The sequence below is a fragment of the Siniperca chuatsi genome, linkage group LG22 (assembly GCF_020085105.1).
Source record: "Siniperca chuatsi isolate FFG_IHB_CAS linkage group LG22, ASM2008510v1, whole genome shotgun sequence".
NCBI classification, from domain to species: domain Eukaryota; kingdom Metazoa; phylum Chordata; class Actinopteri; order Centrarchiformes; family Sinipercidae; genus Siniperca; species Siniperca chuatsi.
Genome location: NC_058063.1, coordinates 20269331 through 20285971, shown reverse-complemented (window position 1 = coordinate 20285971; position 16641 = coordinate 20269331). Strand labels below are relative to the sequence as shown.

Here is a 16641-nt window from a genome sequence, read left to right as displayed (position 1 = left end):
GTGGACCAGAACAGAAAAAAGTTGAAGGAAAGGGAGATAAAAAGGAGGGAGGAAGAAGGGGTGGAGGAAAGGACATTATGAGGGAGTGTGGAAGGTGAGATGTTAGAAATGAATGAGAGGGAAAGAAAGAAGAAATTAAGGAAAGAGGGAAGAAGTCAAGAACGGAGGGTGACAATGAAAGATAGGAAGTAAGAAGGAGGGTAAAAAGTAAAAAAGGGAGGATTGAAGGAGACAAGAAAGGAAGCAAGCAGGGAGATGAAAAGGGCAAGGGAAAAGGAGAAAAGAAAACGAGGGAAGGATCAGAGGAAGGAAGTAGAAAAGGAAAGAAAGAAAAGCAAGGAGGTAGCGAGAAAAACAAGGAAGGAGGGAGAGAAGAGAATGAAATAAAGGGATGGAGGGGAGAAAGGAAGAAGGGAGAGAAAGGAGGGCGATGGCTAGAGGAAAGAAAGAAAGAGAAAAGGGGAGAGAGAAAGAAACGAAGGGAGGAAATACTGAATTAGAAATGACAGCGCAGAAAGGTGGGACGAAGATGACTCAAGGAAGAAGGAGGGAAGAAAAGACGGGGAGAGCGGGAGAAGGAAGAAGAACAATGAGAGACAGTCAAAAGGAAGGTAGGGGGGAAGTAAATAAAAGAGAATGGGGAAGGAAGGAGAGAAAGGAGGGAGACAGGAAAGAGGAGAAGTACAGAAGTAGGAATGACAAAGGATAGAGGGAGAAGGCTGAAATAAAGGAAGGAAATAAAGGAGAGAATGAGGTATGGAAGGAAGGAGATAGAGGGAGGAACGAACGTGAGAAAAAGAAAAGGGGACAGTGAAGTAGGGATGGCTGAGTGCAGAAAGAAGGAGGGAAGAAAAGAGGGAGATAGGAAGGGAGGGAGGGAAAGAGGAGGGAGGGATGGACAGATGGAGGAGTGGGACCCCAGAGACGTGTCATTCATCACACCACCATGCAGTCTGCACTCGTTCACCCTCTCTCTTTCTCTGCAGGTCTTTTTCCTCTTCTTCTTCCCTATATGACATCTTTTTTCTTTATTTCTTCATTCATTCATTTATTCTCTTGTATCCCTCAAATCGCTGTCCAGATCATTTGTCTCTGTTTTTTATCTTTCCTTCCCTCCTCCCACTTGTTTGCTGTCAACTCCTAAACAATTTCTTCCCACCATCTCTTGCTCTGTCTCCCGTTCTCCCTCCCTTTCTCTTTGGCAGTCGTTTTTAGGTTTCATCATCTCCTCTGGCGACATCCCTCCTTTTTTCTCTCCATTCCCCCCCTCCCTCTCTCTCTCTCTCTCTCTCACACACACAACTTATTCTATCTATCCATTTTCACTTTCAGTGCCAAAAAGAAAAATCTCTATATCTTCCATTTCATCAAAGAGAAAAGGTGTGGATGGAGGGATGGATGGAAAGAGAGATGGAAAGGAGAGGAGGAGGAAGGGAGGATAAGGTGGAAGCAAAGAAGAATGGATAGGAAAGCGAGGCATGGGGAGGAGAGATGGAAGAAAGGAAGGAGGGAATGGAGGTATCTGGTAGAGGAGGGAAAGATGGATGAGAAGATGTAGAAGGAGAGATGGAAGAATTTGAAACTGGAAGAGGTGCAGCAGAGAGAAAAAGAACCGGTGAGGGGTTATGTGGAAGAAAGGAGAGATAAAACAAGGAAAGGAAGAAGAAATGGGGGGATGTATTTGAGATTCAGCGGAAGAAGATGATAAAAGGAATCAATTACGAAAGAAGAAATGGCAACAGGAAGAGAAGGAAGGATGAAACAAAATGAGTGCGGCCAGTCAGCTCTGCTGCCAGTGTATCCTAGTGGCCGACTGTGGTACTGCACAAAGAAGCATTTTCCCCATAGACCCCCATTATAAAAGTTGGTTGGTCTGAAATATCTCAACAACTATTAGATGGATTGGCATGAGGAGGAAGCCGAATGACTTTGGTGTTAAACATCAGCATGTTACGTGTCCAGTTCTCAAAATACACAAACAACGACGATACGCTCATTGAATGGGTTTCGAATGGATCCACTGGTCATATACGTGTTTGTAGACATAGAAACGAACACACTTATGTCATGTACAACACATACACACATGCATTTTATTTGTACCAACAGTCGCTGCCCAGTGAAAATCTTGTATCTCCAAATCTGCTGATTTTTAAATGTTTTTTTTTTTTTCAGATGAACTGAAGTGTACCTATATGAGTTCATGCCATTTAAAAAAAAAAAAACACAAAAACATCAATTTACCTGAGAAATGTACTGCCACAAAACTAAAGAAAAGGGTTCTTTTCCTTCAATCATTAAAAGCTGACATTTTAAATAAAAGGAGTTGAAGGAATAAGACTGAGATTGAGAGAGAAAGAGAGTAGAAACGAGATAAGAAGAGAAACTATCGCACACTATCTCTCTCTCTTACCGGTGTGTGACAGCAGGTTGGGGGACAGCAGGCCGGGGAGGCCCGGGTGCAGCAGCCTGGGGCTTTCCTGGATCCCTGCACCAGAACAACGCTTCGGAGGACGGCCCGGACGAGAGCTGGAGGGGGAGAGACAGAGATGAATTACTATGACACAGATTATCAGCGCTGAGTAGAGAGAAAAGACGAAGAGATCGTAATTGTTGATGTTAGCGCCTTTGTCTGTATCTATACCTCTCATACGAATCTAAATACATGGCCCACAATCATACAAAACTGCACACTGAGATTCAAAGCTCATCTGATACAATTCAATATTCAGCTCAGATTTGATGGAATTTGATATTTTCACTTGTTTAGGAATGTTTTATGTATTAAGTCTATGTTCATATTCATTATACTAACTATATGTTAACTTATGTTTATTTTGTTTATTTTAATTGTTACTATTTCCAGTGCTCATTAGGGCTGAAACTAATTAGAACTATTGATGTCGGATTTATTAAAAGGCATTCATTAAGTCATTAAACTGGACATTGATCATTACATCTCTGCAATACTTCTATTGCAATATTCTGTGTAATACTCCTGTGCAATATTTTTGTTTATAATTCCCTATTTATTGATATTACTCATACCTCTAACCTCATAACCTTAATAAGCTACACTTAACTTGACAGTTCATGCACTATTATCTTATACTGTACGATTATCATCAACCGGTAAACTCACTTGGTACTTCACATTTATTTTATTTTACCCACTTGGTACTTAATTTATTTTCTGACCTGTTTTATATTTTTTGCTAGTACTTTCTCCTGTGTGCACTGACGTAAAGGCGAGCTGCTGTAACAAAGAGTTTCCCCTCGGGGATCAATAAAGTTTTTCTGATTCTGAAATTTTGATTTGTAGTTCACTGATTAATCATGTAGTGAGGAAGATATCCAAAATAATGACACTCTTGAAACTACAAAAATATTTCTTTCATGATAGAAGAAAGATACATTTGGGCAAATCTAAGCATTTTAACACATTTTGACTTTATAAAAAGATGAAACACTTAGAATTGTGACTGATTCACTTTCTGTCAAATGACTACTCAAAGTAACACCTGATTTTTATTTACATTATTTACCCTTTCGGTTTCCCTCAGTCATGATACAAACCTTTTTTAATTAAACATTTTTAAATGTGTGGTGTACTGTTGGTCGAGCGTCACTTCAGCAGTGGAAGCTGACAGCTGGATGCTCCAGCAGAGACAGCAGGTCACTGAGACGTAATCAAATCCCAAACTGACAACACACAGCGCACAGTAGTTTCAGCAGAGCGCTCTCACTGGCCGCCATACTGGAGAATAGTGAGGTTACACCTGATTGGCTTATTTCAGGACAATCCAACAAACACTAGGAGTGAAATCTGATTGGTCGTTCTTATAGTCAGTGTCTCCAGGGGAAAAGAAGTGACGAGAACAAATCATCTTTTCTCTGTGACATTTTCACACCTCGAAGTACTTCAACCAGCAGAAACAGCAGGAGTTGCCACATCCTAAAATATTCCCACTTTAAGACGGAAAGAGCTCAGTCTTTATCAGCTTTGACATGAAAGGAAGAATCCTGATGCAAGATATGGAAACAAATTTTTGATTTGTGATAAATTTGTTGGGACTTGGTGATAGTGACATAAAATGTGATAAAACAAAGAACTTTGATCTTAATTCAACACCAGATAACACTAATATTAATATTCTGAATATCCAAATGCTTTTACGGGTAACCTTAACTAGTAGTTCAAGCTTTTAGTTAGTTAGTTAGCGATCTGGGGGATTTTATATTCTGTAGTTAAAAATTTACATATTCTTGGTATTTTTTAGGTTGATTCCAGTATTTCTAGTTAGTAGTTAGGTATTTGATTACTTTCAGGTCAAATAAATCATTGATTCTGTATTTCCCAATTGGAATTTTATTCCTGGCAGCGTGAAGAGTGCTTGGAAACATCATTTAGACCTTAATGTTGGAAAATTAAACAGTAACGCTTTATTTTAGGGGTCTAGAAAATCAAGTTATTTGGAGCCAATTATAGAGACGATATGAGGGATTATTATTAAATATAACTGAACAGCTAATTCAATAAATAAAATATAAAAAATCCAAATAATTAAAACATTTTAGAGACTTTCTTTTTGGTGTCTGTTTGTTGGGGGGGGGACATTCGACTCATGTTGTAAAATCCTTGCTACAGCCCTGCTAACAATGCCGTCTCAGTTTTAAACTTGTTTTTGCAGCTGGACGACTTTTACTGTGAAGAAGCCGCAGGCAGGAAACTGAATAACACTAACAATCAAAATAACTTATATATTTGTAGATTTGTAAGCCTTTGTTACTAAAGGATTGGTTTAAATACAAAACGAGAGAGACCGAAAAAGAGACATTAGCGATGACTGGGGCTAAATATGCTAACACTGATGTAAAACTGTCTCACACAAGCACGGGAATACATGTTCTACAGGCAAACATGTTCTACATGTGCAAGTGCCAGCATCTCTCTCTCTTTATTTCTGTCACACACATACATAACCTACTGTATTATGCATGTGCACATAGGCATAAATAAACAAGAATTCAGTAACTGCACACGTGCAACTAAACATAAAGGAAGGCACACACACACACACACACACACACACACACAGGAGGTGTGCATGCAGGCCAACTCTCTGCAGGGTGGCTAAGTAACAGATGGCCGTCCAAAGTCATTTACACCTACAGAGAGAGAGAGAGAGAGAGAGAGAGAGAGAGAGAGAACCAAAAAACTAAAACCTGTACAACATATCACCACAGTGCCACTGGATGAAGATAGAGTAGAACAGAAAAGAACAGAAGAGAAGAAACCCCAAATGAATATATAGGTTAACATAAAACAAAGGAATATAAAAACTACACTATATTGAAATTTCCAAAACCAAAAACACAACAGCAAAACTGAAATTGATAGATTAAACTGTGTTTGTCTACTCTAATATGAGCTGCTAACGTTAGCATGTCCATCTACCTAGCTTAGGACCTACAGTAGTAACGCTAACCGAGCTCGCTAAGCTACATTATTTTTTAGGCTTGTTAGGAATTGCTCTTTATTGGATTTTACACTCTAGTGTTACCTGAGATAGTTAGCCTTTTCTCTTATACCCATTATACCATTAACCTTGTCTATATTTTTGGCATTGTGTAGCCTGTATTTTGGATTTGTGGATTTTAGATATCTGTTTGATATTTTTATACTTGCAGTCTTTATATTTGCACTCTTTCCTACTTTGTACGGCAACAATTCCCCTCCTGTCATTCTTCTTATAAAGTTCTCTCATAAAAGTGAAACATATTCTTTGAAAATACAAAAAAATAAAGCATGAATCTAGCTAACCTCTGTGTTTTTCTGATCTTACATTTCTTTCTTATCATACCGTACTATAAATACTTAGGCTAACTAGCTTTGCCGCTAATATAAGAACACTACTGTTTCTTTATTTCCATGTCAAGTGCGTATTTAAGACCTTTTTATAGGGTTTAATGGGGTAAAACAAACTCACGGAGCTAACGTTAATTAGCTCGAAAGCTAGAGCCCATTAAATCTAATAAAAACAGACAGATGTAATTTTTAGCCATATAGACACATCGTTTCATTGTAAACTACAAACACGCAGTTCTAGAATGGAAGCTTCACAGGCATAGCAACAGTAACTAAGGAGGGCGGGGCTTAAAGAAGCGTCCATTAATATCCAATGGTACTAGAATAATAGAGTATATCGTCAGATCCCACTGGGAGCGGTAGAGAGAGAGGGGAAAGAGAAAGTGTGTAAAAAGATGTGGAGAGAAAATGTCTGAAAATGTTTTGGGGTGTGATTCTACACTTGAGAAAAACACACACACACACACACACATACATTGAGAGAGAGAGGCAGAGGAGCATGAAGAAATGAAAACATGAACCTTCACTTTTCTTCTGAACTCTGCTTAACCTCTCCCTCTCTTTCAGTCACAAACACACACCTGTACAACACGCTATTCTGTCTTTCTCTCTCTCTTTTACACACACACACACACACACACACACACACACGCACACACACAGGTGTTTGCATTCAAACCTTAAAGCCTTTCCATCAACAAACCCCCTGCTACCTTTCAACTCACACACTCACAATGGATACACGTTACAGTACCAGGTGTGTGTGTGTGTGTGTGTGTGTTCATCTGCATCCATCCATGCATAAGCAAGATTAAGGTGTGTATGTGTATCCATGTGAATCCATGCCATGTGTGTGTGTGTCTGCAAAGGACACATGATATCGCCTTCTCATTAGCCTTACAGTTCTTTGTTCAGAGTAATGACTGCAGTGTGTGTGTGTGTGTGTGTGTGTGTGTGTGTGTGTCCCGTAGGGTTGCCATATGTTGCGCATTAATCCTCGTCAACGGTCCACTCTCCTTACTGCACCGAGCACAGGAACAAAGAGCAGGTCACACACACACATACACATCATACACACACGATGCACGTAGTTTCCGACGTATATAACACTCACATACGTAGTCATGTACACACAGTTACACACTCATATCGATGTACAAACCTGGCTACAAACACACGCACACACACAAACTCTCACTGCCAGTCCACTGACCTACATTCATGTGTTAACCCTTAACCTTGACTGCATTCAAACCCTTAAATAGAAACAAGTCCATTTGTCCTCCTCTGGCTCTCATTTCTTCACCGAAACACTTATGTGACGTCACTACAGGACAGGTAAGCCAGCGACCTTTGACCCCCTGACCTCCTACATGCCCGCATTCACACTGTGAGCAAGCTGAGCAGCCATTCACTGGAGCTCTTTTCATTTCCAGGACGCTGCAAGCAGATCTGTATACTTCTCGTCATCGGCCAGTCAGATCATTTAGTTCCTCCTTGATGTGATCGTTTCAAAAGTAAAGAAACTATGATGAACAGGAATAAACGTCTCCGAATCAAAGTTTATTTGATCAGAAAATCTCCGAACAAATGATGTGCACATAGAATACCTTTTACGGTTAATATCAATTATGCATATTGTGCTTCTTGAGTTCCACTATGTTTTACTGACAGTGAGACTAATGTGCTGTCAAAATGGGGACTAAGGGTGTTTTCAAACCTGCGTCATTTAGTCTGGTTTAATCTGATTCGTTTGAACACAGCAATCATACATGGGTGCGAGATCCTTTAAAGGAAGTGGTCTCCGTCTGGTCACAAACTAATTCTGGAGCCGTTTGTAGTTGAAACGAGGTCCGACCTCACTCTGACCCAAACGGCTCCTGTAGCCAGGTGTGCTTTGCATACTGGGATGTGGATGAGTGAAATCAACAGTTGTTAGCTAGCCGGAGAACAAATCGAGGTCTGACCTGGACTAGTAATGAAGTGCGTTGTCTTCTTGATATTTGGACAGACAGGACCTTTTTTCAGGACCTTCTTCCTGCGTTACATGTAACCAGTGAGCGCGGTGAACGTTCTCTCTCTCTCATGTTAGTGATGCATTGTGGTTCGCTTGAATTTTCTGTAAATAAGAAACCATGCCAAGGGGAAAGTTTGTGAACTCTACTGATTCAGACCAGAGCAAACGAAACACAGGTTTGAAAATGCCCTAAATCTGGCATGCCTGGCTGCAGGACCGGGTATCGCAGCACTTTTTTGGTACTGACCAACATGCTGGTCTGGTTAGATTCATAATCTTGTTAACTTACTGAATTGTTTAATCAGATAGTTCCTGATTTAAACATTCTGCCATCTTTAGACTACTCTATTAGGCAAATATCTTGTATGGCTGCTTGTGTTTTTATTAACATTTGAAAACTTTGGCTTCATTTGTCAACATGTTGATATTTCTCAAAATAAAAAGGTGTCAAAAAAAGTTTTGGTTTCAGTACGGAAATCACTCAGCCTATCCGCATTTACATTTCAAATGACACCCACCCCTACTGGACATTATGGATTCTGGGTGCCGACACCGGCCCAAAGCTGGAGCTTATTCTCCATCTAAAACTGCACCACTAGTATCACTGGAAGTTGTGCTGACATAGTGAAACCTGTCCAGACAGAATTAAGAGCTTAGCAATGTGGCTGAAATCAATATGAAGATACTAATAAGAAATGTTTTTGGTCTGTATCACAAAAGTTCAATGAACTGTGTCTCACTGTTACGCTGTCAAGATACAAAACTTATAAAAATATCAGCTCTGTCAATAACTCATTTTGTTAGTTTTCCATTACAAATTGCTTGTAATCATTAACTTGGACAATAAATTGGATCCCGACCACAACATTGGCAGGGCTGATATTATTAGCTGATTTTAGCTTATCACAAATATTTCTGTATCGCCAAAAAGTAACAAGAAATTGCTGTACAGAAATAGTATTAAATTCTGTAAAATGTCCCACACAGTACTTGTCTTGGTTACAATTCTTTAATAACTAAATTTAAGGTATCCTCATCAAAAAATTTTGTTACGTAGGCTATTTCTTTAAAAATAAATAAATAAATATTGAAATATTGATTTGTTAAACTCTCAAAAATCGTTATCACGATCAGCCTCGGATCGAAATTTGTAAGATCATTGTAATAACATGGTGTGATCAACTGTTGTCCAGCCTTTGACAGAATAAAAAAAGACACCTCGCAGTGTAAATCCACAGTTAGTTGCTTGTTAAATCTGCTCTTTTCGGGTGTGGGTTTTGAATAATAGCTAAAAGGCCTGAAATGTGCAAATAAGGACCGAACGAATGATGCTACAGGGATGATGTTTCTCATCTGTGCATTAGTGCGAGCACGTGAGCAGCGTCTGATTTCAACTTCAGACACTTTTCATTCGAAAAGGACGACATCTAAGCTCAGAAAATAAATGCAGGTACGGACAGCTACCTTTTTCCTGCCATAAATCAATCCAGCAGAATCTGACACAGCGGTTCAAAAGGGAACATACAGAGTGGAGGCAGCTAGAGGCAGACGATCTGCCAACTGTTTGTTGGCAGTAATGATAATAATAATGATGATGTCTCATAATTTAAGAGGTAATTGATGCTAATTCAAATGAGAAAAAACAGCAGGTTCCAAATGTTTGCTGCTGATGTATTTTTGTTTTTGATGACCTTTTAATTGGCTAAGAACACAAAAACATGCCACGAATGGAAAACATTAAGCTGACATTTTACACACACACACACACACACACACACACCAGATGATCTGATGAGCCACCTTGAAGTAAGTCTTCCCACTTTGACACACACACACACACACACCCTCGCCTGTCTTCCCAAATGGCCGTTTCTATGGCGACGGAGCCTTGATCAATACTCCGTCATTGGCTCTGATGGCCGGTCAGGGTCGGTCACACACACACACACACACACACACACACACACACACACGCACACACACAAACAGGCATGGCGGTGAATAAGCACGGCCTCGCTAACACGTTTGACAGATTGATTTAGCTCGGAACGTGCAGAGGTCACACACACACACACACACACACACACACACACACAGTGTAGTTTATCAAAGCCTGGTGCGGTCAATACGCGGGGTAGAGCGAGGGGTCAGCCCTCTTTAGCTAAAATCTTTCATCTTTCTCTCCCTCTTTTCTTTTATCTCTCCATCAGTTGGCAGATCTATTCCTCCTCCTCGTTTTTCTTTTTGGTTATTTTCCCTCCTCTCTTTCATTTATCATTTTTCTGTTTCAGTCCTCCGTCATCTTGAGGTTCATATTTGTCTTTGTTCTCAGATTTGGTTTCTTTTTCTGTCTTTCTATCATTCTGCCTCTCTTTCCCCCCCTAATAGGCTGAAATGTGTTTGTGGTTTTTAGTGTATTTTTGGTGTTCACATGAAAGTAATTTGCATACCTGGATCTTCTATTGAATGAATTATTTTGTTTTCACGCTTAACATTTAATCTTCAATTCATTAACTTTTATTTCAATTATTTAATTTTAAAGTTTTCCTCTTTGAACTGATTTGTACATATTTTAATTCATTCATATATTTTTGATTTACTGTAACCTTCATTTTTATCTTATTTTTGTGTTTTTCAGATGCATATTCTTTGTAATTTTTTCCTTTTAGGACAAGTTTAGTTACAGATGGATGGAAAATGTGTTTGAGGTTGTAGGTAGCACATTTTCCCCAATGTTTGTGCAATATTTCTTCCCTTTTTTCTCTTTCTGAGATGTATTTCTGTTATTTGGATTTCATTGCTTTTTGTATTTTTTTTTTATCCTCAGTTTTTGTGATGTGTTGTATCTGTCGGCCCACGTGAAAAAATTGACTTTCATTCGAGTGTCGTGATCTTCTCAAAAGTATTACAACTGTAATTTCAATTATTTCCTTTTTTTAAATTAACTTTCAGTTAGTGCCGACAGGAATTATTCACCACGGAGTATCAGAGAGTAGTACTCTGGCCGTTGGAACTGTAGTCATATTATTTTAGTGCCCACTAATTTAGGGGCGGCTATCACTTCAGAAAATTAAATAAAACTTAAACTTCTTCATTTTGGTTATCACAATTTTGACCATACACAAGTCAAAATCAACACCAAGCAGATATATATACTGACTTCTTAACAAAAGTTTATTTTAATTTTGCTTCAAAAACACACTCCTCTTTTTTGTTTTCTGCTTCAGTGTCACTTCTCTTTGCTATCTATTGCTCCATTAATCTACCCATCTCTCCATCCATCTTGTCTTCCCCTTCCTCCCTCTTTCATCTTCTCTCCTCCCCCAATTTGAGGTCAAATGATGATGTCACAACCTCTCTATCGATTACTTACTTTTCCTTCCTTCCTTCTTCCTTCCTCTTTTTAAGCTCCGCTACCTCCCTCTCTTTGTCTGTTTTCTGTCTGCCCACATCTCTCGCTCATCGTAAATCCTGTCAGACATACATCCTCTCTCTCCCTTACTGTGTGTGTGTTTGCTCTTTGTTTGTAGCAGAAGAACAATCTATTCTTTTTAAAGAGACACCAGAGAAATAGGATATATGTCTGTCCGTCCACACACACACACACACACACACACACACACACACACACACACACTGGGGCATCATAATCATGGACGCTCACGGACTCACGGAGTGAACGAGAGACAGATAGATAGAGAGAAGAGAGAGAGAGAGAGAGAGAGATGGATGTTTACTTTCCTGTGGGCTTCCGCCTCTTTGATTGGACAGATGAATGACTTCATTGTGTGTGTGTGTGTTTGTGTATCTGTGTGTTTCCTCCTCTCCCTGCCTTTCTTTTTGACAGAGGGAAAACGAGATAGAGAGAAAGAGAAGAAAGAAAGGAGGACAAGTAGAAATAGACAGATACATAGAGAGAGACAGAGGTAAAGTGAGGTGGCCAATAATAAGTATTGATTGATAAGGGAAGTAGAGCGAGAATAATCAGGGAGAAAGAAAGAATCACCTTAAAACACAAAGTGGAGGGAAACAGGAAGACTACATTGATTAACTGATGACACCTCTCTCTTTCATCCCTCGCTCTTTCTTCCCTCTTTTCATCTATGAGCTTTCTCTGTTTATTGTAGTTACTAGTCATCTGTCCACTCCCCGTCTTTTATTCTGTATTTATTTTCTTACATCTGCTCCAAATGTAATGTAATGTTTATCTATTCTTTCATTCATCTATCCGTTTATCCTTGAATCATGCATTATACTTACATCAACCATCTGTCTGTTTGCCGATCTACCCATCCATCTATTCTTTCATCCAACCATCCAACAGTCTTTCCATCCATGTAACAAATTAATATTTCCATCCATCCATTTGTTTGCTGTATTCATCCATTTATCCATCTACTGTATCCTTTTATCATCCATCACTTTCTGTCCATCCATCCTTTTTATTTATGTACAGTACCCATCTATCCATTCATCCATTCATCCATCCATTAATCCGTCTACTGTATCCATCCATCCATCCATTAATCCGTCTACTGTATCATCCATCCATCCATCCATCTACTGTATCCATCAATCCATCAATTTATCCATTATCCATAAATCTATATTTCTATCAATAATCTATCCACCCTTCAATCATCCTATCCATCTATATACAGCTATTCTATCTATCTGCCCCAATCCATCCATCCCTCCATCCTTCCCTCCACCCATCTGTCTCTCCACCTATCAATTTCTCTGGCAATCCATCTATCCTTTCATCTACTGATTCATCTATCATCATCTATCCATCCTTCTACCCATCCATCTATATATCAATCCATCCATCCATCCAACCATCCATATATCCATCCATCCATCATCTCTATTCTTACATCCATCCATATATCAATCCATCCATCCATCCATTCAACCAATCAACCATCCATCCATCCATCCATCCATCCCTATCCTTCCATCCATCCATATATCAATCCATCCATCCATCCAACCATCTCTATCCATCCATCCAACCATCTCTATCCTTCCATCCATCCGTATATCCATCCATCCAACCATCCGTATATCCATCCATCCATCCATCCATCCAACCATCTCTATCCATCCATCCATCCATCCATCCATCTCTATTCTTCCATCCATCCATATATCCATCCATCCATCCATCCATCTCTATTCTTCCATCCATCCATATATCCATCCATCCATCCATCCAACCAATCCACCATCCATCCATCCATTTATTTTTTTAAATCTTGTTTTTAATGTTGTACAGCACTTCGGTTCAGTTTCGGTTGTTGGAAGGTGCTATAGAAATAAAGTTTGATTGGTGATTAATTGATATATCAATCCATCCATCCATATATCAATTCATCCATCATTTCTTCCTTCCATCCATCCTTCTATCTATCCATCCACCCATCATCTGTCTATCCACCTATCAATTTCTCTGGCAATCCATCTATACTTTCATCCACCGATTCATCTATCCTTCCATCCATCCTTTTATCCATCGCTATCCATCCATCCATCCATCGATCTCTATCTATCTATCTATCTATCTATCTATCTATCCACTCGTTTATCCATCCATCCATCTATCCATCCTTCAGCTATACTCTCTCGCTCTCTCTCCAGAGGAACAGGTGTGCTACGGGACAAGAGACAAAAACACTCCTGCATTTTTAACCAGCACCTATTAAATATTAAACACCGCACACACACACACACACACACAGACACACAATCGCTGACGAGACAAGTTATACAGGTCGATGGGCTAACGTGTGTCTGCATGTCTGCGTGAGTGTGTGTGTGTGTGTGTGTGTGTGTGTGTGATGGCTTTAAGCGTCATTACCTTACTTCCTAGGCATGTGGGCACACACACACACACACACACACACACACACACAGAGAGAGAAAGGCAGGGATAATTCATACAGGCATACACGGTGCTCTCACATGTTAGCATTTAAGAGGTAAAACTATAACAGACTCCATGTTCTGTCTCCCTCTCTCTGTCCGTCTGCCCCCCTCCTTTCTTTGAAGTGCTCCATAACAAACTATAACAACAGGAAGTTTTCAATGCGCCACATTGAGAAGGAATGTCACATATGGTATGAGGGAGGGAGGGAGAAATGAACAGAGGGAGGGAGGGAGGACTATAGAAGACAGACAGATGCCATGAAATTTGCTGTGGACATTCACGGGCACTACACGAACCTTTAGGATAACTTGTAACAATTAAATGCCACGCAAATTGTTTTGTTTTTTGTTGTGTACATAATCATATAGATTCTTGTTGGAATATTATGTTTATACAGGTGATTTTACCAACAATACACAGTGTGTAAAAAAAAAAAAAAACAACACCTTTTTCTGCTCAAAATTTGCCTGTATGCGTCTGCTTCGATTTGAAAGTTCAGTTCAGCGAATTCTCTGGCCCCTCGTTCGCTGACCGTTCCTCTCATACAGGAGTGCTGGTGACCTTAGCAGCGCCGGCGGAGAGACGACTTCTCTTCTGTGGCAGTAAACACAACACCGATAACTATGCTATATTCAGAGCTTAACGAGGTATGTTGGGCTGACGAACGGTAACGGTAACGGTAACTTCGCCACAGACATACCAGCGCCAGGAGAGCCTCTCGCAGTGGAGCCGCTAGCCGGGCTACAACACAGGTACCCACACAGCGACTCTCTCGAAGGGCCATCAATGTGCTTCTAGTGACTATCAAAGCTCCACCAGTCTCCCGTCGCTGTCCATGCTATACTGAGCGGTGGTCAGTCTCCCCCGTGTCCCCTGACCTCCCACCTCAAACACTACACCTACTACAGTCGTTGCTCCCTCACTCCTCTATTTTTTAAATATGGTTGGAGAAAATCTTTTCTAGTAGAATTTGAGGGTGTATTTACTCTTTACCTACAGTTCAACCACTGGGCTGCAATTTACATTTTCACATGAGAAATATCTGAGAAAGAGCAGATGGTCATGAAATTGACAATTTTGTACAAATCACGGTCTTTCTGCGGGTGCCTCATGTCAAAATGTCAAATGCATGCAAAAAATACAGACAGAGGACAAATTAAAGGAAAAACCTGAATAAAAGAGTGGAGAAACATCAAATGCAGATGCTTCTGTGCACCAGGGCTCACTGAATTTTTTAGTGAGTATGAAAATGATGTGAATAAAATGCTCCAGCCTTTACAGTCTCCAGATCTCAACCCAGTTTCCCACCTATGGAAGATTTTGGGCCATAACAACAAATGATATAATATAAACTTTTATCTTCAAATCTATTTAGTAAAGTGTATGACTGTCTCTGATGCTATATGTCCTTTTGTCATGTCTGGCTATGTTTGTTTTTCTTTCTATCTGCTGTACTCAGGTCTCTCTTGCAAAATGAGATCTTGATCTCAGTGAGATTACCTGATTAAATAAAGGTTGTGTATATAAATGAGGGAATATCTTGTGAAGGAGTGGCGATCCCTTGACTTTTCATCATCGGGTCAAAAGTTCGTCCAGTACGTTGGTTTATGACCGAATACTTGTCTTGTGCGTTCATTGCTAATGTTAGCATGATAACAGGTTGAATTAAGAAAATGATAAACATTATACCTGCTAAATATCTGCATGTTAACATTTTCATTTTGAGCATGTTAGCATACTGATGTTAGCATTTAGCCCAAGAGGATGAGGGTTAGTCTTATTACCGTGTAAACAGGCTAGTAGCATTGCTAACCAGTTAGAAGGCAGCAGAGTGGCTCATTGTGTTGATCTTTGCTCGGAGGAGAGACATAAGAAAGATGAAGAGAGGGAGATGGCAGAGAAGGAGGGATGAAAGTAATGAGGAGAGACGTGTGACACATAAACGAGGGAGGGAGGGGGAGAAGGAGTGTGGGAGGCGAGAGACAAATATGAAGAAGAAGAAGGGCAGTAAGGGAAAGAAAGACTTGCCCCAACCATCACCAGATACATTTCATTCCCCTTTTTTCACCATCCCTTCATCCCTCCATCTCTTCTCAAGTGTAGTTAATTTTCTGCCCCTCCATTCCTCACCTCCGTCCATCCCTCCCTCTTCTTCTTCTTTTACCTGTCCTTTCCTCCCTCCCTCCCTCTCTATCTATCTATCAATCTCTTCCTCCCCCTCTCCATCTCCCTCTCTCTCTCTGCAGTTAAGTCAGTGTAATGTAAATGATGTGCCATCGATCGCCCCTGACAGTGCAAGGACGCTCACCCTCCTCCTCCTCCTCCTCTTCTTCTTCTTCATCGTCCTGTCATCTCTCTCTCTTTTCTCACACACACACACTTACTCTCTCTCTTTTTCACACCCTCCCCCCTCCCCTCTCTCTCTCTCTCTCTCTCTCTCTCTCCTCGGCTGCTCTTTCCTTCACGTAACATCTTTTATCTCTTTCTCCCCTGTCTCTCTCTTTCTCACTGTCTTTCTATGTCTCTCTCCCTCGCTCGCCCACTGCCTCCCACACCTGTCATCTTTCATCTCTCCCTCTCCCTTCATTTTATTTATTCTCTCTCTCTCTCTTTCACAGACCATCATTTATGTCTTTCTCTTCCTCCATTGTTCTTTCCGAGCATCTGCTCTCTCTCTTCCTACCTATACCATCTTTTATTTTAGCCTTCTTCATTTCTTTCCATCTCTCTCTCTCTTTGCTGTCTCAGGTCTCTGCAGTCCATCTTTGGCCTGCTAGCTTCGCTTAAAGGAACACAGACCACCACAAAAGGTCCAACTTATATTCA

The 16641-nt window shown here is 40.2% G+C and overlaps 1 protein-coding gene across 1 annotated transcript in view; it reads right to left on the bottom strand.

Annotated features, from left to right (window-relative positions):
• Positions 1-16641, bottom strand: part of LOC122869714 (dachshund homolog 2-like) — a 101844-nt gene that overhangs the window by 41048 nt on the left and 44155 nt on the right. The window contains exon 2 of the mRNA XM_044182946.1: positions 2414-2529. Within this exon, the coding sequence (XP_044038881.1) occupies positions 2414-2529 (116 nt within the window). The remainder of the gene's footprint in view (positions 1-2413; positions 2530-16641) is intronic.